We start from the raw sequence: 27,662 nt of genomic DNA on the forward strand, positions 1-27,662 counted from the left end.
GCAAAGTTGTCTAAGTATATGTTTTAACTGTGTCTAATATTACATAATAAAACTTATCGCATTATGCTTTTAGGTGATATTGGTGCGCAACTTTCTGTTACCAGAATATTAAATTATCTCGAAATTTGCTGAAGCTATAGAACTGACGTTTTACCAACACATAGGCACATATCTTTTGTTTGTGATGTAACAGTTTTTGCTTTGTTAATTCATTTCCTTACAAACATTTTCCATGCGAATATTTTCAAACATTTTAATACACTATCTTCAGTAGGCTAATACGTATTTACGATATATTAGATTTACGAAAACATTGTTTTAGTACCTGTAAGGCTACTAAACAAACATATCTGTAAATTTCACTTTTCTGTAAAAAAGTTGAGAAAATATTCCTTTTGAATAAAAAAGCAAACTTGTGAAAAATGAACATTAAAATTAAAACTTACATTCTTATAATGGACTTATACTTCTCAGACAAATCTAAAAATTAACATGGATACAGTTTTAATAAGTTCTCTTCCCTTTATCTATTGAATTAGTGCTGGCCATCCCTGAATATAGTTCGACCAAGCGGCATATACCACCTCTTTCGTCTGTCTCTTTCCTTTCAGCTGTAAAGCGCTCAGGCTCTCCTGGGCTCTAAAGCGCGCGCTTGCTCCTATGGGCATCAGTTGACATCACTGCTCTAGTCTCTAGAAACCATTGTCAAAAACAGCCAAGTTTCAACGGAACACAACTTAGAAAAAGAGTTAATTACAATTTTATTCCAGTGCAAACCATCGAAGTAACATTGAATGGAATTTCGAAAGGGGGGGAGGGTGGCACTATGACCCAGCACTGCCACTTTTCACGAGCTATTGCGCTAACCTTCAATCTAGGCGCATTCCTAAACCCTAAGGTTCGCTGCGTATATCCAGGTTTCGAGCAGCCAACCCCCTCCTTGCATCGCCAGCCGGTGTTCGGGGAATGCTATGGCATGATGACGAAATTGAGAGATGTATGACGAAAATGAGAGGTGTTGACGGAGTGATGTAGATGCCAATATGGGAAAACGGGAGAACCCCGAGAAAAACAGCAACTGCGACCTTGTCCACCACAAATGTCACTATGGATTCATTCATAGTGTTCTGCCCAAGGACAGGTCTTTTACTGCAAACCCAGCATTCTCCAGTCTTTCCTATTTTCTCCTTTCCTCTTTGTCTCCTCATATGATTCACATATCTTAATGTCGTCTATCATCTGATATCTTCTTCTGCCACGAACTCTTCTCCCGTTCACCATTCCTTCAGTAGTCAGTTTCTTCTCAACCAGTGACCCAGCCAATTCCTTTTCCTCTTCCTGATTAATTTCAGCATCATTCTTTTTTCTTCCACTCTTTCCAACACAGCTTCGTTTCTTACTCTGTCCATTTCACACGCTTCATCCTTCTCCATTCACCATGGATGTCAGTTAAAAATTCCATGCCTGACCGGGACTCGAACCCAGTCCGGCTGCGTGACATGCTGAAGATCTGACAATTAAGCCACCGCAGGGCACATCGAAGTAACATGCTTCCGTTATTATCGAACATTTCCGAAGGCTTTCTAGTGAAATACTGTCTGGTAATTATACAGTTGGCAAATAAAGCTACATGTAGTCTTCTTCGCCCCACCCAGTCCTTGGCTGTGTGACAATGTTTCTATAGCTACCTTTCCAAACAAATGTGGCAATCTGCATAGAGACTCATTTTGCGATTACGTTCTGTACAGTGTGCCACAGAAGCAGAAGTATACTTTCTATAACAGCCTGAGGGGAGGCAGGTACTTGTGTAACGCTGGCCTTTAAAAACAAAAAGACGATAAGCATAGGAAAGCGAGGTCGTATATTTATGTGTATTCATCTAGTGTTCTTTTTCAGTTACTAGCAACACATCGATCACCGCTGTTAGGAAATACAGGAATCTTTCGTCATGGAGAAGACATGGTAAGAAAGTAGAGTAAGCAAGCGATATCTCTTATTACATATTATTATGTGGACAGTGGGAGAGTGAAATTCGAAAAGAATGTGGTTTTCGCGTGAAGGACAGACTTTTTACTTTAATAAATATGTTTTCCATAAACAGTCATCTGAGTCTGAAAGGATTTAAATTGTACATGAATTAGATAAAAGTGTGTGATTAACACGGCTATCGGATTCAGTTCATAGCTACGGAGGGTTCTGCAGAATTTCCCCGTTCTATTGACAAACATAGAAAAGAAATTTACTTGTATTATTGTGTAAAATCGTTGATACTGCAGGTATTCTCGTGTCACTTATGTTCTATTGACAGCCACGGAGAAGAGAATTATTAGTGTATAAAACCATTAATACTGCAGGTCTGCTCGTGTCATTTCCTTTGTATTGACAGTCACGAAAAGCGAATAATAAAACCATTGATATTGCAGGTAAGTTATTCGAATTCTCGTGTCACTTCCTTTCTATTGACAGTCACGGAGAAGAGAATTATTAGTGTATAAAACCATTGATATTGTACGTATTCTCGTGTCGCTTCCTTTCTATTGACAAAGCAAATTATTATTAATGTATAAAACCATTGATTTTGCAGGTATTCGAATTCTCGTGTCACTTCCTTTCTATTTACAGTCACGGAGAAGAGAATTATTAGTGTATAAAACCATTGATATTGCACGGATTCTCGTGTCGCTGCCTTTCTATTGACAAAACTAATTATTAATATATAAAACCATTGATATTGCAGGTATTCGAATTCTCGTGTCACTTCCTTTCTATTGACAATCACGGAGAAGGGAATTATTAGTGTATAAAGCCATTGATATTGCACGTATTCTCGTGTCGCTTCCTTTCTATTGACAAAACAAATTATTAATGTATAAAACCATTGATATTGCAGATATTCGTATTCTCGTGTCACTTTCCTTCTATTGACAGTCACGGGGAGGGAAAATATTAGTTACATTTATCAAAACATTGACACTGCAGGCATTCTCGTATTGCGACAGTAGAAGAGAATTGTGTAGTATTATGTATTTTACGCGTAATTTGTATGTCGCTTAGTAAACAATATGTACGCGCAATTCCACAGCTCTGACTGCAGATTATATTATGTACTATGTACTACTCCCATTCGATTCGCAAGGGGTGGGAATTTTTATTAGATAAGATGGTTGATATTGCAATTTATTTAATTTTATATTAAAAGAAAAAAGATTACGAATGTTCGAAGTATATGAAAAGTGGATTTTTACCAGTACGTAGATGAGCCAGATGTTATTCAAAATGGAAACATTTCTCTATTGAATTGCAGTAACATTTGAGATAAAATGATATTTGCAACCATGAATATTTGTGGTATTTTAATAGTAGTAGTAGTAGTAGTAGTAGTAGTAGTAGTAGTAGTAGTAGTAGTAGTAGTAGTAGTTGCAGTAGTAGTAGTAGTAGTAGTAGTTGCAGTAGTAATAGTATTTTATTTATCGGCGCTTTCAACGGCAAAGGTTATTCAGCGTCGAAATCCACTACCCCCGTCAGGTTTGAATCCGCGAACCCAGTTTCTAGGTCTAACTTGATAACCACGAGGGGTTCTATTCATAGACATTTCGCTTGCCCGCGCTACGAGCGTGCTAAACTAGCCCCGGCTATAGACTGGTTACTTGCACAGGATTCATATCATATAATATCGCTAACACTGGTTTATGAATACGAAAAACGTTAGTTCGCTGATCGTCCACCGGAAGCCCGCGCTAAGAATATTTATGAATACGGCCCTAGATTACTAGGTCAGTAGAGCAAATCCACCAATTTTATAGGGAAATTGCGTAATTTACTATCACGAAAAATGTTGTAAATGCTACATACATACAAAAGTGTTCTGCCAAAGGGCAGATCTTTCACTGCAAATACAGCAAATCTGCCTTCCTCTTATTCTCCTCATATGGTTCATATAGAGAAGGCCATATGGCCTTAACTTTGCCAGATTAAATAAATTATTATTATTATTATTATTATTATTATTATTATTATTATTATTATTATTATTATACTGTACCTTAATGTCGTCTATCATCTATGTCTTCTTCTGCCTCGAACTCTTCTCCCGTTCACCATTCCTTCCTGCGCATCCTTCAGTAGGCAGTTTCTTCTCAGCCAGTGACCCATTATTTTTTCACCCACTCTTTCCAACACAGCTACATTTCTTATTCTGTCTGTCCATTTCACACGTTCCATTCTTCTCCATATCCACAGTTCAAATGCTTCTATTCGCTTCTCTTCACTTCGTCGTAATGTCCACGTTTCTGTCCTACAATGCCACATTCCACACAAAGCACTTCACTAGTCTCTTCACTAGTCACGAATTCTTTTTCTAAAAGTATATTGTGTTGGTAATTAATATATTTTGCAATTGTGTATGTCTGTAATGTATAATATTAAGTGCTGTCCCCTGCGGTGGCTGAGTGGTCAGACCTTCATCCTGTCATGCAGGCAGTCTGGATTCGAGTCCCGGGCAGGCCTGGAATTTTTCAATAATTTTTCATTGGAAAATCCGTAGTGACACTTGTGGCGCACAAGATCGCATTTGGGGTTTTTCCGTTTCCCCATATTAGACATCTACATCATTCCACCAACTTTTCTCCATTTCGTCATCATTCCATAGTATTCCCTGAACGCTGGCTGATGACACACGGAGGAGGCTGGTCTAGGAACAAGTGGAGTGGCTCGAAACGTGGATACATGTTTGAATTTATTACATAACTCTTTTAATAAATGTTTACAACTGTTTCATTTTGACAGAGAATATTTGTGACACTGTTCACGCCGAAACGAATTTGAATTAGGCACCTTATAATGAACAAAATTACGAAATTTGATTATGAGCAGATCTATGATTTTTGTAGTGGGCGAACTTTAGCTTCCCCTGTTATTCTTTTCACATAATTGTTATGTTATCGCCAAGTCATATCATTAGCCTTGGATAGCCATTTATTAAAATTGCTAACGTAGTTAGATAAAAAAAAATCCCAAACGAATGTGCAATCGTCTTTAAGACTTCTCAAGTAGGAACTATTTCCGTTAATTGTACCCAGAGTTACTGAAAGGTTTTTAAGTTTTATATGGCGTTGTTTATTTTCTACGTGTGTGTGGGAATTCATAGAATTTATGTCATATGAGAAGCGAAGATCGGTGTGCTTCATGGATAAGACTTAAATTATTATCAGTGTTAAGAAGCGTAGTGTTCGAGTGAATCGTATATGACCCAGTATTCAAACCCATCCACGATGTGATGGAGTTCAGTGCCGCGTTATGGAAGGAGTTTCCGAAATTATATCAACTCACATAATAATAATAATAATAATAATAATAATAATAATAATAATAATAATAATAATAATTGCAAGTGTAGTATAGGGAATGGGTGGGGATGATGAAGATGAGGAAGGGAGAAGGGGAAACTCAGTGCCGGCATGTATCCTACTCTTGTCGAATAGCACCAAAGGGGCCGCCAGGCTTAATGTCCCTATCTGACGGACGAATCACTGTCGACAGTGACATAATTATGCCTTCTCATTATATGCACTGCGGATAGATTTGAGATTTAACCCAGACATATTGGTGCACAATCTAGGCTTCATAATGTTACAGAAGTTGAAAACGAAGTTGCAGCAAATGGTGTTAAAACTTAAGTTCGCTCTTCTTTCCTGTTACATAAAAACATGATTTTTTTAGTTTGAAACATGCAAAGCGGAAAAATAAAATACAAATTAAAACATCTAATGCCATATAAACAAATTAAAGAATTCGGTACAATGAAACGCCGGATAGCATTAGGTAACTCAGTTGGTAGAGCAACTAGCTACAAACTGGAAGGTCCTGGGTTCAATCCCGGGTGGCGGCGGGATTTTTTCGCAATATCAAAATGTCTATGGTCCTCACAGCTTCCTACAAAACTGAGTAGATCTACTAGGTCTTTTCCGGAGTGAAAGACGATCGGAGCATGGTGCTGACCACACCACCTCATCATGCTCTTTTTCCGTGCCTTTCTTGCGTCTTCATGGCATGTCATCTTTACAATGAAACAATGGACAAAACACAGGAGATGAATTTATAGAAAGTACAGTCTGCGCTGGTATACGATAATAGAGCGTCATTTCTCGGAGAGCAATTAAATACATTATGAGAAATTACGTATCTCTGAAGTGAGCTTTGAGCTTGGGCATGAGTTCGATTCCCACTTGGGTTGATTACCTACTTGGGTTTTTACCCGAGATTTTCCTCAACTATAACGCGAATGGGTCAGGTAATATAGAGCAAATTCTCAGTCTCATCTCGCCAAATACCATCTTGTTATAACCATTACATCGATAGTAAATAACTTAGTAGTTGACACAACGTCGTTAAATAACCACATACCGGTAACACTACTACTACTACTACTACTACTACTACTACTGCTACTACTACTACTACTACTACTACTACTACTACTACCACCACCACTACTACTATTACTACTACCACTACCACTACCACTACTACTACTAAGTTACTACTACTACTACTACTATCACTATCACTCTATCACTATTACTACTACTAATAATACCACTGCCACTACTACTACTACTACTACTACTACTACTGGTACTACTACTACTACCACTACTACTACCACCACTACTACTACTACGTCCACACCTGTGGAGTAACGGTTAGCGCATCTGGTCGCGAAACCAGGTGGTCTGGGTTCGATTCCCGGTCGGGGCAAGTTACCTGGTTGAGGTTTTTTCCGGGGTTTTCCGTCAACCCAATATGAGCAAATGCTGTGTAATTTTCAGTGCTGGACCCCGGACTTACTTCACCGGCATTATCACTTTCATTTCGTTCAGACACTAAATAACCTAAGATGTTGATAAAGCGTCGTAAAATAACCTACTTAAAAAACTACTACTACTACTATTACTACTACTACTACCGTAAACTAGGGTTACTTTGAACACAGAGGAAACTTTGAACATTTTTTTTAGAAAATCATATTTAGGTTTCTACATGCTGCACTTGTTATAGATGGAGGTAAATTTGGTATGAGAATGATTTTTATAATTTGCCTCCATCTATTACAAGTTGCAGCATGTAGAAACGTAAATATGATTTCCTGAAAAAATGTTCAAAGTTTCCTCTTTGTTCAAAGTAACCCCAGTTTACGGTACCACTACCACTACTACCACCACCACTATTACTGGTACTACCACTACAACTATTACTACTACTAATAATAATACCCTACCACTGCCACCACCACCACTACTACTACTACTACTACTACTACTACTACTACTACTACTACTACTACTACTACTACTACTATTGGAAATCTCCAGAAATATACATCTAAGCTGCTGTATACATTACAGAAGACAGTTTCACTATACACTCTTATAAAATCATCAGTTTATTAATCATTAGCAAATAACCAGAATAACTAATTGTGACGTATATAGCCTACAGTCTAAACTGTACAGAAAGTAACATACCGGTAGCTAACATTTAGGGTTACCATATGTCAGCATTTATGCTGACATGTCCGCTTTTTGAAAATAAAAATAGCCATCCACATTCATTTTTGGAAATCCTCTAATTTGTGCGCGTTTTTCATACTGAAGTCTTATTTATTCGTTTTTGTTTCATTCGGTCTCATGTTGCTGTCAGAAGAGTATTGCCTTGTATGTGATTGTTAAATGTGTAAATGCTGTTTATCCAGATACATCCTTCATTTTGTTAATTGTAAATAACAGTGAACTTATCAAGTAAGTTATTAAATTCCTTGGACTTGACTCACCATTGTTTCTATGAAAGGACTTGTTTTACTGAAATTTAATTTCATACATTTTACATGTAAACGTATGTTTGATTATTTGTATAGTAAGAAGAAATTGTTAAAGAAAATTAGATGTAGGCTAGTGATAAATATGCATAAGATGAAAAAATTATATAAATGACGTAGTTGGTACAAGGAGTTTGTTGGTGAGGGGAATGTGTCAGCATTTACATTTCAGATTATGATAACACTACTAACATTATTAAATAGCAGTGATATAACCTTTTATAAACACTTCATAGGCTTACTTTTACTCACCATTAGGCAGGTGGAGGTAAAACACATTCTGTTAACCACAGTATAGTGTGTATGCTTCACTGTTTCCATTATTTGTCATTCCATTTACTACTGGTAGTCTTTTAGTGATTTCTAAATACTGGTATAGTAGTTGTAGGTATACATAGTCTATTTCACTAACGATTTCTCTTTGTCTCCTCAGGGCAGTTATGCTGTTGTTTGTGACTTTGGCTGCAGCCCAGTACGGAGGACCAGTTAATCCAGTAAGTTTATCTTTAATAAATTCACTCCATCTTCAAATTCCAAGTCTTGTGAAATATCTCTTTCTGCTTTAGTGACTGCAGTTACATAGGCTGCTTGATTCATAATGCTTAGGCTTATACACATTTACAGTTGCGTGATTTCTCAAATTAAGTCTGTGTTAGTTACCGTTACTAGACACTGACCTAATTACACCGATTGTAATCTACTTGTAAACATATGCCATTTCTTTAGCTTGTTTGGTACACATACCAGTACTGCAATTTTTTTACAGATACTGCATAAAATAATTTAGTTTGTTATACAAATCATGATTATTGACACTCAATTTAAGCAAAAGTAACTACCAAATATTTTCACTTGGTAAAAAGAAAGAGAATTCAATATCCAATACAATGGCCAACACTTTCCTAGGACTTATGAATCCAAATATCTTGCACTTATTTTCGACAGTAAGTTAACATGGAGCAACCATTTCAAATATATTTCTGAAAAAGCTCGTGAAAGATTCTTCCTTCTGAAAAGACTATCAGGAAAGAAATGGCGGTGCTCTAGAAATACTTTGAACATTACATACAAAATAATTTCAAGGAAAAATTGTTCCGGGGCCAGGTATCGATCCCGGAACCCTTTGCTTAGCACACGAATGCTCTCCTGACTGAGATACCCCAGGAACTATACCCGAAACCGTCACAATTTTTCCTTTATATCCACACAACTCAAATGGGCTGGCAAGACGCCAGAACCCAACTTTGAGTGCACACAAATTCTGTATGACTTAAATTGTGGCTTCCTGTTAAAGTACCGGTACCTCCAGTAACGAATATATTATGCAAATCTGGCTTTCAGGTAGTAGCTCCCTGAAACTCAGTTTTGAATAATTGAATAACGCCTGCATAGAATTGGACTATATCAGTCCCCTAACTGCCCATTGTGCAACTCAAACCAAGAAATGGATTTGGAACACCTCAAAATCTGTGCTTCAGTGGCTGACCATGACAATATCTTTGAAGAATATTGCAAGAGGTCAAATGACTTGTCAAACGCCTGGCATTAGAAAACAACAACAACAACAACTTTGTAAATATAATACCAGTATGTAAATAATCAAGTAGAATACAACAGATGTGGCTTCTCCAGCATTCAGCAACTGAAAAAGTTAATTGTTTCACGAGATCACTTGTCTAATGTAGCGTATTCCCAGAAATACTCTAAATAAATATTACAATTATACCTGATGGTTACTATAGTTGTGTGTTACAGTTTAGTGGTACCGGTAGTGTTTTTAACTTGAAACATGGTGGACTTGTGTTTGATTCCTGGCCAGAGAATTGTTGATCTACCTTTCACCCTTAAGGAATAAATATTCAGTGGCGGCCGCTGATCATGTTGCAGCGTTGCACAACGACCAAGTTTTTCCCGCACATTAAAATTTTGTTTATATTAAATAACTAAACATATTTTTAATTTCCTTCTCGTCCAATTTAAATATATAAACTTTTATTTATTTATATATCATTCAAGAATTCGAGTATAAAATAATCAGAATTTATAAAATTCATCAAATTGTGAATACTTCAGAAGTGGTCGTTGTGTGGCTCAAGCAACAGCCAGATTCGTGTAGCGGCTGGTATTGAAGGTAGGCTCAGCTCAGAGTTCCCTGTCCCAGCAGTTAACACAGCTGGTCGCGGCAAAGCTCTTGCAACAACCGGAAGCAAATAGTTCTTGTATTTGCCCGTAGATTGCAGAAGTGACCATTCCGAATGGACACATTCGCTGGATGAATAGTGACTTGAGACGAAATTTTCAGATTTTTTCCGAGTCTTCGTTTCTTACGTGGTTTCTCACTTCCTGACTTCCTGTTTCCCGACCAACGTGCAGCTAGGTGAGCACGTGGTCCAGTCGTTTTATAATCGTGTGAAATCCATTTAATCTTCTCTTAAATATTTAGTTTTTGTTGGAATTTAAATAGTTTTATGTGAATTGTGCTGCATAATACAATTTTTTTTTTATTGGATGTTGTATTTTCGTCAAGTTTGTGACATAGGTACGTAGGCATATAACGTTATGAATTTTGTAAGTTGTTTAAAAACAGGAACTTTTCTGGATTTTAATGAGTTTTATGTGAAATTTGGTAGTTATCACAATATTTATAGTGCATTGTGAAGTGATGTTTTCTTCAAGTTTGTGATATACATGCGTTTACCATTATGAATTCTGTAAATAGTTTACAAAACAAGAACTTCTCTGTACTTTCTGACGAAGAAAAATAAAAAAATTAAAGAACTTGGCACACCATTGCCTGATATAAATATTGTCCAGACAGTTACTACGGGCAAAAGACAGTTCAAGGGAATTTTTAGAAAGGAAATTTACAATAATCATGACTGGCTTTGCGGTTGTGAAGTGAAAAACGCACTGTTTTGTTTTCCGTGTATTTTGTTTGATGGGGAACAGTCGTGGACAAGAATGGCCTTTACTGATATTAATCATTTAAGTACCAGCATTGGATTAAAATGTTCATGACAATGTATTGATAAAGGTAACTAATTCTACCCCACTCATCACAGAAAATGCAACACCTAGACCCAAACTTCACCGGCCGCCACTGTAAATATGTAGTACTTGCTTTGTATTTTTCCTATATTGTCTCAAAAAAAAGCTATGCACCATCATAACTACACGAAGAATGAGTCTGTCAATGATTAGTGTTATGCATTACGCTTTCTCCACCTCAATAACAGAACAGACCAAAACGTCTAAATTTTAAATATAAGACAAGTTGAACTGCAGTTAATAGAAAACAATTTCATCATTATTAATGCCTTTCTTATGGTTTCCATGGTAGTGAAATCCAATTTAATCAGTGTGTCAGAACCACACCAGAACGCTTAATGAGGAACCAAATTTATGTAGTACAATTTCATAGGCATTGTAATGACATATTTATTTCCTTCGTCTAAAGGCAAGGATAAAATAGTTTATAACAATTACATATGTCAGTTCCACTCATTCAGCAAAAATGGAGACCAATCGTATTGGTGGTGCGAAAATAGTGATATACATGCAACGCCTGTTGTGTCACATTAATAGGAATATACATGTATTTAAGGATGATAAGCACCCGCATGTTAAGAATAGAGCTGAAGTTCCGTCAACTACAGATTAAAATTGTACAGTACCGAAGAAAGGGATGAAATAGGAAATCATTAGTACCGGTACTGGTATGTTATTTTCATATTTCCTTATTTGCATCTAAAATTAAATTTGTGGTTAATTTCATTGTACTGTATATGACTAAAATAAAATAGCATGCAGGACAGAAAATGGTCCTTCACAACCGGGCTCTGAGTAGGCTCTGACGATGGTGTACAGTATACACTGAAACAGCTGTAAGCCACACATGCTTATACTGCGTGTTCAGTTCAAAGTGTGTCATGACTCGCTGTATGCCGTCATGTGGCTAGCCAATGAGCCTAGAGAATTCAATCTTCCTACACTTCCGCAGAGGCGTATTACCTATGTGCCAGAGAAGTTGCCTAGCAAGTACGGCGTTCATTCTGAAGAGTACTTACCGATACGTACAGTAACGCCTGTAGTGGCAGGAATGTGAACTGTTTGGAAACACGTACTGAGGTGAGTTTTTTTTTTTACTGTCGGGATATGGGGAGAGGGTTAAGACGATTACTTACGTATTTGTTGACATTAACTTGGACGGTCAACATGGACACGGAGCATTTGATTTGTATTGTGGAATGTTGCCATACGCAACCAATGATAACAAATACCCTGCGTACGACTTGCCCGCGCAAGACACAGTTCGAAAGAGGTTATGGTAGCACACAGAATTTACAGACCGCCATCTGTTGCTACGACGTTCAAGTTATATAGTACACGTTCTCAAGTTCAGATTGAACGCCTTGATTAATAGGCAACTTCTCTGACATAAAAGCTGAAACTCGCTTCAAATCGCAGACTCACGACAGTGACGTCATGACACTCTTTGAAATGAACACCCAGTATAATTAACATTAGTAAGTTGCCAATTTATCAATCACTTCCTTAAAGGTAACCATACTATTAATGGAGCAGACATGAGATCAAAGCGATTTGGAGTATAAGTTTATAAGAACTCTTCTTCTTCTTCTTATTTCTTCTTCTTCTTATTATTTCTTCTTCTTCTTATTCTTATTATTATTATTATTATTATTATTATTATTATTATTATTAAGCAAGTAAAGCGATCGGTTTGGAAGTAAACCCCGAAAAGAAAAGTATATGATTATGTCTCGTGACCAGAATATTATACGAAATGAAAATATAAAAATTGGAGATTTATCCTTCGAAGAGGTGGAAAAATTCAAATATCTTGGAGCAACAGTAACAAATATAAATGACACTCAGGAGGAAATTAAACGCAGAATAAATATGGGAAATGCGTGTTATTATTCGGTTGAGAAGCTCTTATTAACCAGTCTGCTGTCCAAAAATCTGAAAGTTACAATTTATAAAACAGTTATATTACCGGTTCTTCTGTATGGTTGTCAAACTTGGACTCTCACTCTGAGAGAGGAACATAGGTTAAGGGTGTTTGAGAATAAGGTGCTTAGGAAAATATTTTGGGCTAAGCGGGATTAAGTTACAGGAGAATGGAGAAAGTTACACAACGCAGAACTGCACACATTGTATTCTTCACCTGAAATAATTAGGAACATTAAATCCAGACGTTTGAGATGGGCAGGGCATGTAGCACGTATGGGCGAATCCAGAAATGCATATAGAGTGTTAGTGGGAGACCGGAGGGAAAAAGACCTTTAGGGAGGCCGAGACGTAGATGGGAGGATAATATTAAAATTGATTTGAGGGAGGTGGGTTATGATGATAGAGACTGGATTAATCTTGCACAGGACAGGGACCGATGGCGGGCTTATGTGAGGGCGGCAATGAACCTTCGGGTTCCTTAAAAGCCATTTGTAAGTAAGTAAGTCTCAAAAAAAAAGCTCTGTACCATCATAACTACACGAAGAATGAGTCTGTCAATGACTAGTGTTATGCATTACGCTTTCTCCACCTCAATAACAGAACAGACCAAAACGTCTAAATTTTAAATATAAGACAAGTTGAACTGCAGTTAATAGAAAACAATTTCATCATTATTAATGCCTTTCTTATGGTTTCCATGGTAGTGAAATCCAATTTAATCAGTGTGTCAGAACCACACCAGAACGCTTAATGAGGAACCAAATTTATGTAGTACAATTTCATAGGCATTGTAATGACATATTTATTTCCTTCGTCTAAAGGCAAGGATAAAATAGTTTATAACAGTTACATATGTCAGTTCCACTCATTCAGCAAAAATGGAGACCAATCGTATTGGTGGTGCGAAAATAGTGATATACATGCAACGCCTGTTGTGTCACATTAATAGGAATATACATGTATTTAAGGATGATAAGCACCCGCATGTTAAGAATAGAGCTGAAGTTCCGTCAACTACAGATTAAAATTGTACAGTACCGAAGAAAGGGATGAAATAGGAAATCATTAGTACCGGTACTGGTATGTTATTTTCATATTTCCTTATTTGCATCTAAAATTAAATTTGTGGTTAATTTCATTGTACTGTATATGACTAAAATAAAATAGCATGCAGGACAGAAAATGGTCCTTCACAACCGGGCTCTGAGTAGGCTCTGACGATGGTGTACAGTATACACTGAAACAGCTGTAAGCCACACATGCTTATACTGCGTGTTCAGTTCAAAGTGTGTCATGACTCGCTGTATGCCGTCATGTGGCTAGCCAATGAGCCTAGAGAATTCAATCTCCCTACACTTGTGCCAGAGAAGTTGCCTAGCAAGTACGGCGTTCATTCTGAAGAGTACTTACCGATATGTACGGTAACGCCTGTAGTGGCAGGAATGTGAACTGTTTGGAAACACGTACTGAGGTGAGTTTTTTTTTTACTGTCGGGATATGGGGAGAGGGTTAAGACGATTACTTACGTATTTGTTGACATTAACTTGGACGGTCAACATGGACACAGAGCATTTGATTTGTATTGTGGAATGTTGCCGTACGCAACCAATGATAACAAATACCCTGCGTACGACTTGCCCGCGCAAGACACAGTTCGAAAGAGGTTATGGTAGCACACAGACTTTACAGACCGCTATCTGTTGCTACGACGTTCAAGTTATACAGTACATGTTCTCAAGTTCAGATTGAACGCCTTGATTAATAGGCAACTTCTCTGACATAAAAGCTGAAACTCGCTTTAAATCGCTGACTCACAACAGTGACGTCATGACACACTTTGAAATGAACACCCAGTATAATTAACACTAGTAAGTTGCCAATTTATCACTCACTTCCTTAAAGGTAACCATACTGTTACTGGAACAGACATGAGATCAAAGCGATTTGGAGTATAAGAACTCTTCTTCTTCGTCTTCTTCTTTCTTCTTCTTCTTCTTCTTCTTCTTATTATTATTATTATTATTATTATTATTATTATTATTATTATTATTATTATTACTTACTGGCTTTTAAGGAACCCGAATGTTCATTGCCGCCCTCAGGTAAGCCCACCATAGGTCCCTATCCTGAACAAGATTAATCCATTCTCTATCATCATATCTCACCTCCCTCAAATCCATTTTAATATTATATTCCCATCTACGTCTCGGCCTCCCTAAAGGTCTTTTTCCCTCCGGCCTCCCAACTAATACTCTATATGCATTATTATTATTATTATTATTATTATTATTATTATTAAATATTATTATTATTTCATACGTTATCAAACGCTGTATAATCTACATGCTGTTTCATGTACTGTAGGCCTATAGTTTATGCATTGGCGCTTTTTTTTATTTCAGCCTGTTACTTTTCTTCCTGTTGTCGGTTCTGTATTGCCAGGCGAGCAGTCATACTACCGAATTCTACCAGCATCACCCCAGTTCAGCTTCCCAACAGTACCTCAAATTGAAGACTTAGCCGCTGTGTGCAATTTGAGTCCTGCTGCAGGATCGTCAGGTAATTAGAATGAAAGAAAGCAACAAGAAAAAAATACTCACATGATGAGTAATTTGTCACAAGGAAAAACAAGCCAGCAAATAATTGGTGCCATTACAGAAAAGTGTGAAAGGCGAAAAATTCGGTGTCAAAAAACAAAATACTCGTAACGGTATCTTCAGTACCTCACATGTGATCATAGGCGGAGTTATGGGGTAGGCATGGGGGGCACCGTCCCCCCCCCCTCAAACTTGGCCGAACTCTTTTTTTTCTATTAGCGTTAGAAAAAAATTAGTTCAAAAGATTTTTCTTGTTTTTGTTTATGATTGTTTCTGTGCTTAAATTGACGAATTAATGTCTTCAGATCATGCGTTTGGACTATAATATTTATTGTAAATTTCTGAATGTATAGGAATTTCTATACCTCATTTGAGGAACACTTTAATGTTTTTTTTTGTAACAGCCTGTACTAATGTGTTAGAACTCTGCAGGTGTTCAAGCAGCCACTTGAATAAATATGAATAGCATATTGCACAACAATGCAGTAAAAAGAAAAGTGATCCCAGTATAATGTGTGGACTTAAAGACGAGATTAAATAAAATAATTAGAATTTACATTTCATATGATATCTGCTTTTTTAAATAAAAAGATAAAGTGAATGTAAAATTGGTCCACCGCTGTGGAGTAATGGTTAGCACATCTGGCCATGAAATGAGCGGAACCAGGTTCAAATCCTGGTTAGGACAAGTTACTTGGTTTGGATTTTTCCTCAACCAATTGAAGCATAATTGCTTGGTAATTTTCGGTGTTGGACTTCGGACTCATTTCTCCATCATTAATTCACATATCATCATCATCCATACAATAGCCCTGGTTAAGTTCATGGTGTGGCGTGCTGTACTTGTACAAGAGTGCGGCTGTTCGGCTTCCCAATCATTCACAAAATAGGAGTGGTAAGCACAATAAGCCTCAGGCTGCAGTGCAAGCCTTCTGGTCCCTCAGTTCTGTACAAGAGGAAGAAAAAGAGTAAAATTGTCTGTATACTCGCATTTTGTTACAATTTTACTTTATTTTACAATACCTTTATTAAATGATCATATTCCCATATACTGTACCAAGGTCAAGCTATAACAGGGTAAGGAGATAAATGAGGCGCTGACATGGGAAAGGTAGTAACTGCCAAAAACAAAATTTTTCAGTGGAAGCAAAAAACAAATTTATGAACACTTTCTCACTTACATTATTACAGAAACTGTTTTAAATGAAAGGCATACACTCATGTTTGTGTTACATATGAAATTTGAAAAGTCTGGCACAGATTTATCTGTGAAATCCTATTTTATGAAAATATAACATTGAAATCACTCCTTAGCCAAACTGAGAATTAACGTTATTTATACATTATGCACAAATTTTTCGGTAAAATGCATGATACTTTTCGTCGAGGAAGTCTAACATAAATAACAAGTCTCTCTTTTTGGCATCAGGGACGACTGGTCTTCTTTCAAGGCGTTGCAACACTGCAAGTTAGTGATTGACGTTAATGACTGTCCTTTCTTAAAAATCCTGTGCTCTGTCCACATTTCAAGGTCATTAAATGACTGTCTTGTTTTTATTAGAGGAAACTCAGCTCTTGAGAGTCTAATCCAGTTGAGGGTGCTGATTTTGATAGGAGTTGTATTCAAAAACTTGTCACATTCTGCAGAAAAGTCGAAGAAATTCTCATCCTTCATCATTATTACATTATTAGGCCTTACCTCTTCTGGAACCATGGTCTTGCATCTTTTTTTTCTTTTCTCTATGATGCCAAATTCCCTATCACATGGCATGTAGGAATGTCCTGAAACCAGGAATTTCAAGTCCACTGAATCAAAATGTTTCTTGGCAATAATGTAAATCAGGACCATTAGAATCATCCGATTCTTATTCTGCCCTGCACAGTTATCAGCCCATATTTGTCTAGACACACTCTGATGTAAAAGGAGTTGCTACCTTCTCCGAGTCAACAGCTGAGCACATACAACTTACAACATCTAGTGACTACGTTTCCAACTTCGTTTCATTACATACGGACATACTACCTTCTCTGTGCCATTGGCATGGCCATTTACTACCTTGTCAATGAAAAACCTAAAAATTCGAATTTTTGGCAGTTACGACCTTTCCCATGTCAATGCCTCAAATGATGTCCCCCATAATCTCGTTATATCGGGATTTTTTTGCCTCCACCCCCTCTCCCAAGGAAACGGTTCTCTCTCCACCTATGCATGTGAACAAGATCCAAGCAAACTTGATCAAATCTAGGCGAGTTAAGTGGAATAGGCGTTTAATAATGAACAATGTTAGCGCTGGGGAAGTTTCCTCGGTATAATTCTGTTTTCCGTGTCTTAATTCCATTATTTACCTCTGATTGAGGTTCAGGTTGATATGTATATCTATTATCAGGCAATACATCTCACTTGAAGATATGTGTCAGAGGAAGAACAATTGTTTGTATGCATCTGAAGTCTGATTAATGGAATATGTAGCTAATCAGCGATGTTTGCATTGGAGGGAGAAAAGAACTGGCCACCCTACCCCATTATCTCCTGGCCTAGTTGCCTCATGAGTGATGCCTTATTTGTGTTACTTATGAGGTTCAAACCTGTCTTCGAACAGTTTGACTAAACAACAAAACAATTCCATTATAGCTATTATTACGAATGTAAAAAACAATGGGAAATTACTGCAACGTGTCATCTTCCCATAAGAGTTGTCAATATTTCATGGCATAAGTAAGTAACTTTAGGATTTCTCTAGTTGACACTGACGCCTGAATTATCTAGTATGGTATTGTTATCCTGATGAAGTTTCGATGAATAAGACCTTTCCATTGATCGCAGTTGTTTTATATTTATATTACTTTTTGTATACATTAATTTGACTTTTACACATATTATATTCCTTACCTTTTCTGACTCTATTTCTTTTTATTTTTCATTTCTTTTTCCTTTTTTACATTCTTCTTGTATTCTTTTGTATTTCTTTCATTTCCTTCGTTTTACAGAAAAATCGAAATAAACCATTCTCAGCATCAGTTTTCTTTTTATTTCCTAATTATTTTTATAATTTCTTGCTGTAATTTCGTTTCTTTTCTCTCCTTTTACAAAAAAAAAAAAAAAAAAGAAAAAAAAAAGATCATTATATGCCATTCTCAATCTCCAGGCTCGTGAAGATGATAAGACTGTGGCCTTCATAAATCATTGTCATTATGACAGACTTAATCACCTGTTATTCTTAGCTGTCTTGTAAGAAGTAAGCATAATTTATGAAAAACAATAATTCTTTCCTGGATGACAACGTCCTCCATAATTACCTGGTAATAAGTGGAAAAACCCACTACAATTATTATTTATCACTGTCCAATTTACAATCCAACTCAATTAATGGGCTTGTGTGAAATTGAGTTGCTACATTTTGGTAAATTCATACAGATTCCATCTTCAGAGTAATATCTGAAGGTCTGTTGAACCTGTTGTATCCGGCTATTCGTGATAACTGGACCTATAGCGAGGTGTAATGTGTCTAACAGGATAGTGACCATTTATGTTCAACTATAATATTATCCTGAAGAGGGACCTGTATGAATTTCCCGAAACACTGGAGAATGGAGATGTAAAATCCCAACACACAATAAAATGCTCAAAAATCTATTTCTGTATTTTATTTTTATTTCTCATCTAAGTGATGCACAAATGAAAATGAACTTTATGCTAGTAAATACTAATATTTAATATTACTAACAATTTTGTCTTGACCAGATCTATTTTCTTAACAGTTTTAATGGCATGGAATACCGGTACAAATAAGTATGTACTGGAATGTTAAATTTAAATTCATACTAAAAATCTTATTTGTGTGTGCGTGTGTGTGTTTTTTTTGTTTGTTTTTGTAACTATTTTTCTTATCCATCTTGAATCTTGTATACCGGTACACTACTTTTAACACTTAAATATATCAGACTCTGATGATGGTGTACAGTATACACCGAAACAGCTGTAAGCCACATGTGCTTATATAATTAACACTAGTAAGTTTGCCATTTAACCAATCATTTATTTTTCTTAATTATATACTATGCAGTACCGATAATAATAGTTAATCAATTATTTATTTTTCTTAATTATATACTATGCAGTACCGATAATAATAGTTAATGTTCGAAACGTTTGGACAGTTTTATAGTTCATATTAATAAATAATGTTGTTGTAGTCAAGAAAATAAACATAAACACATCCATTATCTTATCATTTGATAGCTCCAACTTCTACGTGTGTGTGTGTGTGTGTGTGTGTGTGTGTGTGTGTGTGTGTGTGTGTGTGTGTGTGTGTGTGTGTGTGTGTGTGTGTGTGTGTGTGTGTGTGTGTGTGTGTGTGTGTGTGTGTGTGTGTGTGTGTGTGTGTGTGTGTGTGTGTGTGTGTGTGTGTGTGTGTGTGTGTGTGTGTGTGTGTGTGTGTGTGTGTGTGTGTGTGTGTGTGTGTGTGTGTGTGTGTGTGTGTGTGTGTGTGTGTGTGTGTGTGTGTGTGTGTGTGTGTGTGTGTGTGTGTGTGTGTGTGTGTGTGTGTGTGTGTGTGTGTGTGTGTGTGTGTGTGTGTGTGTGTGTGTGTGTGTGTGTGTGTGTGTGTGTGTGTGTGTGTGTGTGTGTGTGTGTGTGTGTGTGTGTGTGTGTGTGTGTGTGTGTGTGTGTGTGTGTGTGTGTGTGTGTGTGTGTGTGTGTGTGTGTGTGTGTGTGTGTGTGTGTGTGTGTGTGTGTGTGTGTGTGTGTGTGTGTGTGTGTGTGTGTGTGTGTGTGTGTGTGTGTGTGTGTGTGTGTGTGTGTGTGTGTGTGTGTGTGTGTGTGTGTGTGTGTGTGTGTGTGTGTGTGTGTGTGTGTGTGTGTGTGTGTGTGTGTGTGTGTGTGTGTGTGTGTGTGTGTGTGTGTGTGTGTGTGTGTGTGTGTGTGTGTGTGTGTGTGTGTGTGTGTGTGTGTGTGTGTGTGTGTGTGTGTGTGTGTGTGTGTGTGTGTGTGTGTGTGTGTGTGTGTGTGTGTGTGTGTGTGTGTGTGTGTGTGTGTGTGTGTGTGTGTGTGTGTGTGTGTGTGTGTGTGTGTGTGTGTGTGTGTGTGTGTGTGTGTGTGTGTGTGTGTGTGTGTGTGTGTGTGTGTGTGTGTGTGTGTGTGTGTGTGTGTGTGTGTGTGTGTGTGTGTGTGTGTGTGTGTGTGTGTGTGTGTGTGTGTGTGTGTGTGTGTGTGTGTGTGTGTGTGTGTGTGTGTGTGTGTGTGTGTGTGTGTGTGTGTGTGTGTGTGTGTGTGTGTGTGTGTGTGTGTGTGTGTGTGTGTGTGTGTGTGTGTGTGTGTGTGTGTGTGTGTGTGTGTGTGTGTGTGTGTGTGTGTGTGTGTGTGTGTGTGTGTGTGTGTGTGTGTGTGTGTGTGTGTGTGTGTGTGTGTGTGTGTGTGTGTGTGTGTGTGTGTGTGTGTGTGTGTGTGTGTGTGTGTGTGTGTGTGTGTGTGTGTGTGTGTGTGTGTGTGTGTGTGTGTGTGTGTGTGTGTGTGTGTGTGTGTGTGTGTGTGTGTGTGTGTGTGTGTGTGTGTGTGTGTGTGTGTGTGTGTGTGTGTGTGTGTGTGTGTGTGTGTGTGTGTGTGTGTGTGTGTGTGTGTGTGTGTGTGTGTGTGTGTGTGTGTGTGTGTGTGTGTGTGTGTGTGTGTGTGTGTGTGTGTGTGTGTGTGTGTGTGTGTGTGTGTGTGTGTGTGTGTGTGTGTGTGTGTGTGTGTGTGTGTGTGTGTGTGTGTGTGTGTGTGTGTGTGTGTGTGTGTGTGTGTGTGTGTGTGTGTGTGTGTGTGTGTGTGTGTGTGTGTGTGTGTGTGTGTGTGTGTGTGTGTGTGTGTGTGTGTGTGTGTGTGTGTGTGTGTGTGTGTGTGTGTGTGTGTGTGTGTGTGTGTGTGTGTGTGTGTGTGTGTGTGTGTGTGTGTGTGTGTGTGTGTGTGTGTGTGTGTGTGTGTGTGTGTGTGTGTGTGTGTGTGTGTGTGTGTGTGTGTGTGTGTGTGTGTGTGTGTGTGTGTGTGTGTGTGTGTGTGTGTGTGTGTGTGTGTGTGTGTGTGTGTGTGTGTGTGTGTGTGTGTGTGTGTGTGTGTGTGTGTGTGTGTGTGTGTGTGTGTGTGTGTGTGTGTGTGTGTGTGTGTGTGTGTGTGTGTGTGTGTGTGTGTGTGTGTGTGTGTGTGTGTGTGTGTGTGTGTGTGTGTGTGTGTGTGTGTGTGTGTGTGTGTGTGTGTGTGTGTGTGTGTGTGTGTGTGTGTGTGTGTGTGTGTGTGTGTGTGTGTGTGTGTGTGTGTGTGTGTGTGTGTGTGTGTGTGTGTGTGTGTGTGTGTGTGTGTGTGTGTGTGTGTGTGTGTGTGTGTGTGTGTGTGTGTGTGTGTGTGTGTGTGTGTGTGTGTGTGTGTGTGTGTGTGTGTGTGTGTGTGTGTGTGTGTGTGTGTGTGTGTGTGTGTGTGTGTGTGTGTGTGTGTGTGTGTGTGTGTGTGTGTGTGTGTGTGTGTGTGTGTGTGTGTGTGTGTGTGTGTGTGTGTGTGTGTGTGTGTGTGTGTGTGTGTGTGTGTGTGTGTGTGTGTGTGTGTGTGTGTGTGTGTGTGTGTGTGTGTGTGTGTGTGTGTGTGTGTGTGTGTGTGTGTGTGTGTGTGTGTGTGTGTGTGTGTGTGTGTGTGTGTGTGTGTGTGTGTGTGTGTGTGTGTGTGTGTGTGTGTGTGTGTGTGTGTGTGTGTGTGTGTGTGTGTGTGTGTGTGTGTGTGTGTGTGTGTGTGTGTGTGTGTGTGTGTGTGTGTGTGTGTGTGTGTGTGTGTGTGTGTGTGTGTGTGTGTGTGTGTGTGTGTGTGTGTGTGTGTGTGTGTGTGTGTGTGTGTGTGTGTGTGTGTGTGTGTGTGTGTGTGTGTGTGTGTGTGTGTGTGTGTGTGTGTGTGTGTGTGTGTGTGTGTGTGTGTGTGTGTGTGTGTGTGTGTGTGTGTGTGTGTGTGTGTGTGTGTGTGTGTGTGTGTGTGTGTGTGTGTGTGTGTGTGTGTGTGTGTGTGTGTGTGTGTGTGTGTGTGTGTGTGTGTGTGTGTGTGTGTGTGTGTGTGTGTGTGTGTGTGTGTGTGTGTGTGTGTGTGTGTGTGTGTGTGTGTGTGTGTGTGTGTGTGTGTGTGTGTGTGTTTTTTCGAAGTATGAACGTTACCGGTACAGATATTGTATTAATTCTAAATTATTATCATTATTATTATTATTATTATTATTATTATTATTATTATTATTATTATGTTTCACAGTATCTGGTCAGATACAACTATTTCAATCTTCCATTAATAAACATGATCCAGTACATATAACGGGGACAGTGCATGGACTTACTCCACCCGGACAGCATGGTTTTCATTTGCACAAAGATGGCAACATTGGCGATAACTGCAAAGCAGCTGGTCCTCATTTCAATCCATACAATGTAAGTTCCATAATACAGTAGCCTACATAAGTACAGTATAAACTAGTGATTCAATTAAGGTACTGTACTTTGTAAATATGGAGGAAAAAGTTTACTACAACTCAATAAGGTGGTTTCTCGAATAAAATGAGCCAAAAACCAAGAAGTTAATTTTTACAAAAACTTTATCTGCACCCTGGTATCAACTAACATGAATAATAGATATTTTGAGAAATCTGATAAAGTAAACATATAATACATAAAGAAAAATCTTTATAATTTTACCAGTAGGATGGATAAACGTGAGTAGGGGAAGCTGTTGTACCTAGGGACAGTTTTTTTAAATTTAAATTTTTCTATAAGCTTTTATAACTTTTTATAATTAACAGCAGTATCTGTGTAAAGTGTCTTGGAAAAAAATAAGGTTTCAGTTAAATAATTTTTTGTATAGATTTTTTTTAATTTTCCTTCTGACAATTGACTAAACAACAAAAGTAGCAATAATAATACTTACTTACAAATTATTTTTAAAGAACCAAGAGATTCATTGCTGTCTTCACATAAGCCTGCCTTTGGTCCCTATCCTGAGCAAGGTTAATCCAGTCCCTACCATCATATCCCACCGACCTCAAATCCATTTCAATATTACCCTCCCATCTACGTCTCGGCCTTCCCAAAGGTCTTTTCTCTCACACTCTGTATGCATTTCTGGATTCACCCATACGTGCTACATGCCCTGCTCATCTCAAACATCTGCATTTAATGTTCCTAATATGTCAGGTGAAGAATAGGTACAATGTGTGCAGTTCTGCATTGTGTAACTTTCTCCATTCTCCAGCGACTTCATCCCTCTTAGCCCCAAATATTTTTCTAAGCACCTTATTCTCAAACACCCTTAACCTCTGTTCCTCTCTCAAAGTGAGAGTTCAAGTTTCACAACCATATAGTAGAATCGGCAATAATAATAATAATAATAATAATAATAATAATAATAATAATAATAATAATAATAATAATAATAATAATAATAATAATAATAATAACTATAAATGCTTTCAGATCACTATATCCATGTATTGCGGGTCGCTATCACCACGGCACGGTGCATCCTCAGGTTGCGGATAGAGGAGACGACCTCCAGATATGGAGGCTAGCTGCGAATATATTGAATAAGTAGTTGTGGACAGCCGATAAGGGGTTGGGCGAAAAAAAAACTGCTTGTTACAAAACCTTACAATAAGCCTCGGAATGGGACTGATTCTCTGGCACGACCACAGAGGAATAAGATTATGTGTCCAGAAATGCATATAGAGTGTTAGTTGGGAGGCTGGAGGGAGAAAGACCTTTGGGGAGGCCGAGACATAGATGGGAGGATAATATTAAAATGGATTTGAGGGAGGTGGGATATGATGATAGAGACTGGATTAATCTTGCACAGGATAGGGACCGATGGCGGTCTTATGTGAGGGCGGCAATGAACCTGCAGGTTCCTTAAAAGTCATTTGTAAGTAAGTAATAATAATAATAATAATAATAATAATAATAATCAATCTTCTTAATGTATCCAGCTGTTTGCTGACAACATAAAGTCCACTATAGTCCACTTAGTTTATTCAGTATAATAATAATAATAATAATAATAATAATAATAATAATAATAATAATAATATCAAAATCCGCTATTGTGGCAATATTTTGGTAGATAATCAGATACTTACTATATCCCACAACTACCATTAAAAACGATGAAAGAGTAATGGAACGGAGAAAAATTTTCTCCTGCACTGGGATTTGAACCCGGGTTTTCAGCTCTACGTGCTGATGCTTTATCCACTAAGCCACACCGGGTACCCATCCCAGTGTCGGACAGAATCATCTCAGTTTAAGTTCCTACTCTTGGGTTCCCTCTAGTGGCCGCCTTCTGCACTACGTCATAGATATCTATGAACGTAGGACTGAAGTTCACACATGTGCTGAGGTGCACTTGTTATGAGTGACTAGTTGGCCGGGATCCGACGGAATAAGCGCCGTAGTGATTTACGCATATTATATATATTATTTTAATGTACCGAAGTACATATGATATTTCCATGCAGATATTCTGCGTCATCATACGATGAAAGAGTAATGGAACGGAGAAAAATTCTCTCTGGCACCGGGATTTGAACCCGGGTTTTCAGCTCTATGTGCTGATGCTTTATCCACTAAGCCACACCAGATTTAAGACGGCGCTTATTCCGTCGGATCCCGGCCAACTAGTCACACATAACGAGTGCACCTCAGCACATGTGTGGACTTCAGTCCTACGTTCATAGACATCTATGACGTAGTGCAGAGGGCGGCCACTAGAGGGAACCCAAGAGTTGGAACTTAAACTGAGACGATTCTATCCAACACTGGGATGGGTATCTGGTGTGGCTTAGTGGATAAAGCATCAGCATGTAGAGCAGTGGCGGCTGATTGACTGAGGCAAGTGAGGCCGGGCCTCAGTCACTTGGCTTAACAGAAATCAAATTTTGTGTTATTATATAATGTATTAATTATTTGAATGAAGCATCGCTGTAGAAGCATTCTAAAACTTTGTAATGTATATAGACTCGTTTTGCAGTAAAATTTACTCCTGAGGCCAGAATCGCTCGTGCCGGGTCTGGTTGTGGTGTATATAGACCTGTTTTGCAGTAAAATTTGTTCCTGAGGCCAGAATCGTTCGTGCCGGGTCTGTCTTCTGAATTTCCTGTATTTTCGCGGGGTTTAAGCTTGCGCTTAAAACGTTGTAGCCGAGGCACAATTTGTCTGGCCTCGTGGCCTGGTCAGGTTTCACTCCTCACATCCATGGGCCGGCCTCAAGGGTAGAGTGGGGTGGGAATAGCAATGGTGACTTGTCTTCCTAAATAGGTCATAAATAACACAAATTTCCAGCTCTTTGGCAGGCAGAGACCCACATTATTCCCTCCCCTTATGTCTCAGTTTATGACTTAAGCGAGAGTGTTGTACTATTGTACTTGAGTAGTGAATCTGGGCCAATGTTATGTATTTCGGGAAAATATAAACAGAAACAAATGCAAGAAATAATGCTGGTATAGTTAATTCATTGTTAAAGTGTCCTTTTTTCAAGAAGAAATAATATTGAAAGAAAGGAAGTTTTAAATAAAGAGAGAGTCTACCGAGATACCTACGACATCGCTGACAATTTTTCTGACAGATAATCTTAAAACGTGACTTTCTATTGCATCCTGGTATAGGCAACATAAATGGTTAAGTGCTAATGTGGTGCAAAATAAACTTCTCTTGGCCTTGTTCGTTGCTGTCAAGGGAAAAAAATAAAAAGAACAGAAAGGAGGGGATTTTCAACACCTAATGTGGGTTGCTTCATCACACTGAAACAATCACTGAAACTCACAGCATAACAGCTTATTTGGTGAGTGACAGTATTTTTCATCAATAGTAGGCTAATAATAATAGACTAATAATCATAATACTAATAATAATAATAATATAATAATAATAATAATAATAATAATAATACAGTAATCATGATATTAATAATATAACAATAATTAATATCATAAATAAACATTTCCTATCGGAGGCACAAACTAGTTGCATCTGGCCTCACCGAGGATTTCGATCACCGGCTGCTACTGATGTAGAGCTGAAAACCTGGGTTCAAATCCCGGTGCCGGAGAGAATTTTTCTCCATTCCATTACTCTTTCATCATATGATGATGCAGAATATCTGCATGGAAATATCATATGTACTTCGGTACCGGTACATTAAAATAATCTATACCATTAAAAAGTTAATTTCTGCTGCCTGGCTTTCCAGACTGAAATATTAATACCAATACTTAACCTAATTTTTTCAGCAAACGCATGGTGGGCCCGATGATGCTGTCCGTCATGCTGGAGATTTTGGAAATATAGACGCTGATTCATACGGTAATGCCAACATCAATAAAGTTGATAACCACATCACACTGTATCCTGGTGAAGTGACTTATGCTATTGGACGTGCTATTGTGGTGCATGCTGGAACTGATGACCTTGGCAAAGGCGGGAATGAAGAATCTCTGAAGACTGGAAATGCTGGAGGTCGACTGGCTTGCTGCATTGTTGAAGCTATTAAATAAGTAGGCTATATAATAAATTTTCAATCTTAAGACATATCAACATGCAAATGTTTATTTGCTATTTAATAAGATATATTAACGTTTTCGCCGTTTGAGGCATCATCAGATATAACGAAAACATATAATCTGAACCTATAATAATAAATTATGCAAATAACAAGAATAAAGAACAATGTATGTATGCAATGCACGAGATTCATGAGCTTTATGTAAAATGTGAAATAATACAGGATAATTGTTAATATAATCTTTAGATTTGAAATTGAATTGGACGGATATTTTATACATATAGCTCATGTTACAAATAAAATATACAATTATAATTAAAATTTGTCAATAATGTTAAAATTTATGATGATGATTGATAAAATAAATATTTTAAGAATAATCATTAGTTGAGGATTGCCGTAGGGTATACGATAATTTGCGTAGCTGATGTTCGTGTGTTATGTATGTATTTCATTGAAAAACGTTCGCTAATGAATTAAATGTTATTTTATGTCGGAGATTACTGTTTCAATTTAAATTGAAAATTTATTATATACTTATTTAATAATCCACTAGGCATATTGAAATATAAAAATGAATTGTAAATTGTTGAAGCTGTTGGCTACTAACTCAACTACAGTAGTTCTGCAAACTCTTAAATGTATCTTTTTGGAAATATACAATCCTATTCCAGTA

The 27,662-nt window shown here is 37.8% G+C and overlaps 1 protein-coding gene across 1 annotated transcript; it reads left to right on the forward strand.

Moving 5' to 3' along the window:
* Positions 1–1,780: 1,780 nt before the first annotated feature.
* Positions 1,781–27,662, forward strand: LOC138709001 (superoxide dismutase [Cu-Zn]-like). The gene is made up of 6 exons (XM_069839434.1): positions 1,781–1,799; positions 1,897–1,962; positions 8,307–8,367; positions 15,250–15,406; positions 22,697–22,869; positions 26,715–27,662. Exons 2-6 carry the CDS (start codon positions 1,949–1,951, stop codon positions 26,976–26,978), a joined length of 669 nt encoding a protein of 222 aa, XP_069695535.1. The 5' UTR covers positions 1,781–1,799; positions 1,897–1,948; the 3' UTR covers positions 26,979–27,662.

The sequence above is a fragment of the Periplaneta americana genome, chromosome 11, assembly GCF_040183065.1.
Source record: "Periplaneta americana isolate PAMFEO1 chromosome 11, P.americana_PAMFEO1_priV1, whole genome shotgun sequence".
In the NCBI taxonomy this organism is placed as follows: domain Eukaryota; kingdom Metazoa; phylum Arthropoda; class Insecta; order Blattodea; family Blattidae; genus Periplaneta; species Periplaneta americana.

Bases quoted from the DNA above. Each gene is read 5' to 3' on its own strand.
- LOC138709001 (XM_069839434.1), top strand. The intron at 15,407-22,696 runs GTAATTAGAATG...TATGTTTCACAG, and splicing joins TCCTGCTGCAGGATCGTCAG to TATCTGGTCAGATACAACTA. The intron at 22,870-26,714 runs GTAAGTTCCATA...TAATTTTTTCAG, and splicing joins CTCATTTCAATCCATACAAT to CAAACGCATGGTGGGCCCGA.